The following is a 1,425-nucleotide window of genomic DNA, read 5'->3' on the forward strand; positions in this document are numbered from 1 at the left end:
TTCATTTTGATGGTCTTTCAGCAACTCCTCCACGTCTGCATCATCTACCTCTACTCTCAAACTCTTGCCAATGGACACGATTTCATGCACTACATCAGGAGAGCTCTCTTCTTCAAATTCCTAAAAGTTTTGCTCTGGGACACAAGTTGGCCAAAGTTTCCTCCAAGCCAATTGCAAAGTGCAGTGAGAGATGTCAATAAGGTTGATACAATGCAGGATGTTAAAATGCTCCTTCCAAAAAGCTCTAAGAGTTAAGACAGTATCATTGGTAACCTGAAAACACATGGTAAACAGTGCCTTGGTATACAGCTTTTTAAAATTGGAAATCACTTGCTGATCCATTGGTTGCAGTAATGGAGTTGTGTTGGGTGGAAGGAATTTGACCTTGATGAAGTCATGTTTACTATCCAAGTCGTCCTCCAAATTTGGTGGATGTGCTGGAGCATTAACCATTAAGAGAAGACATCTAAGAGGAAGATCCATTTCCTGAAGATAATTTTTAACAGTAGGAGCAAACACTTCTGTGGGCCAATCCGTGAATAAAGTCCGCGTTACCCATGCCTTACTATTTGCCTTCCATTGTATGGGCAGTTTGGACTTTATCACAATTTTGCTCTTAAAAGCACGGGGATTTTCAGCATTGTAGACTAAAAGTGGCTTGATTTTGAGGTCACTACTTGCATTAACGCAAAATAAAAGAGTGAGTCTGTCCTTCATGGGCTTGTGCCCGGGAAGTGCTTTCTCTTCTTGGGTTATGTACGTTTGTCTAGGCAGTCTCTTCCAAAAAAGACCGGTCTCATTGCAATTAAACACTTGATTCCAGACGTATCCTTCACTTTTTACAAACTCATGCTTTTGCTGCTTTTTCATCTGAACGTGAAGCCTGTCAAACCACCCTCGGCTCACTTTAAAGTCCTGCCTGTCTGCACTGGGTTGCTGGGTCAACAAGACATTGTATAAATTTTTAGCCTTTTCACAAATTATAGCTTCACTAACACTGTCTCCAGCAACAGTTTTTCAACTTCATCTAAAACTTTAGATCTTTGTTTCGATATCACATTCACTCCTTTAGTCACTTCGGCAGCCTTAAATGCTTTTTTGTTTTTAATAATTGTAGAGATAGTCGATTTTGCTACATTATATTCTTTAGCGATGTCAGAAACACAAATGACATTCTTGTATTTTGCAATAATTTCTTTAATGCTACACCAAAACGTTTTCTATTTCCACTGTCACTTTTCTCTTTCTTTGGTGCCATATTGATTAAATATACAGTATAAATAACAAAACTAAAAAACAAAGTTTAGCACACTTGAAAAAGCAATGCTTACCTCGCGCACGCCTAAGAGCAACTGAAATTTGAGGTTCCAGAACGGTTGGAAACTATTGGGTTGATGCAAAAATTTGTCCCGTTTTTAGTACCGG

The 1,425-nt window shown here is 38.9% G+C and overlaps 1 protein-coding gene across 1 annotated transcript; it reads right to left on the reverse strand.

Annotated features, from left to right (window-relative positions):
- Window positions 1–120: 120 nt before the first annotated feature.
- Window positions 121–870, reverse strand: LOC111616612 (tigger transposable element-derived protein 1-like). Its single transcript, XM_023358005.1, has one exon. The coding sequence runs from the start codon at window positions 868–870 to the stop codon at window positions 121–123; it is 750 nt and encodes a 249-aa protein (XP_023213773.1).
- Between the last annotated feature and the right edge of the window lie 555 nt (window positions 871–1,425).

This window comes from Centruroides sculpturatus, unplaced genomic scaffold (assembly GCF_000671375.1).
Source record: "Centruroides sculpturatus isolate CEXI.00-Female unplaced genomic scaffold, Cexi_2.0 scaffold3653, whole genome shotgun sequence".
NCBI lineage: Eukaryota > Metazoa > Arthropoda > Arachnida > Scorpiones > Buthidae > Centruroides > Centruroides sculpturatus.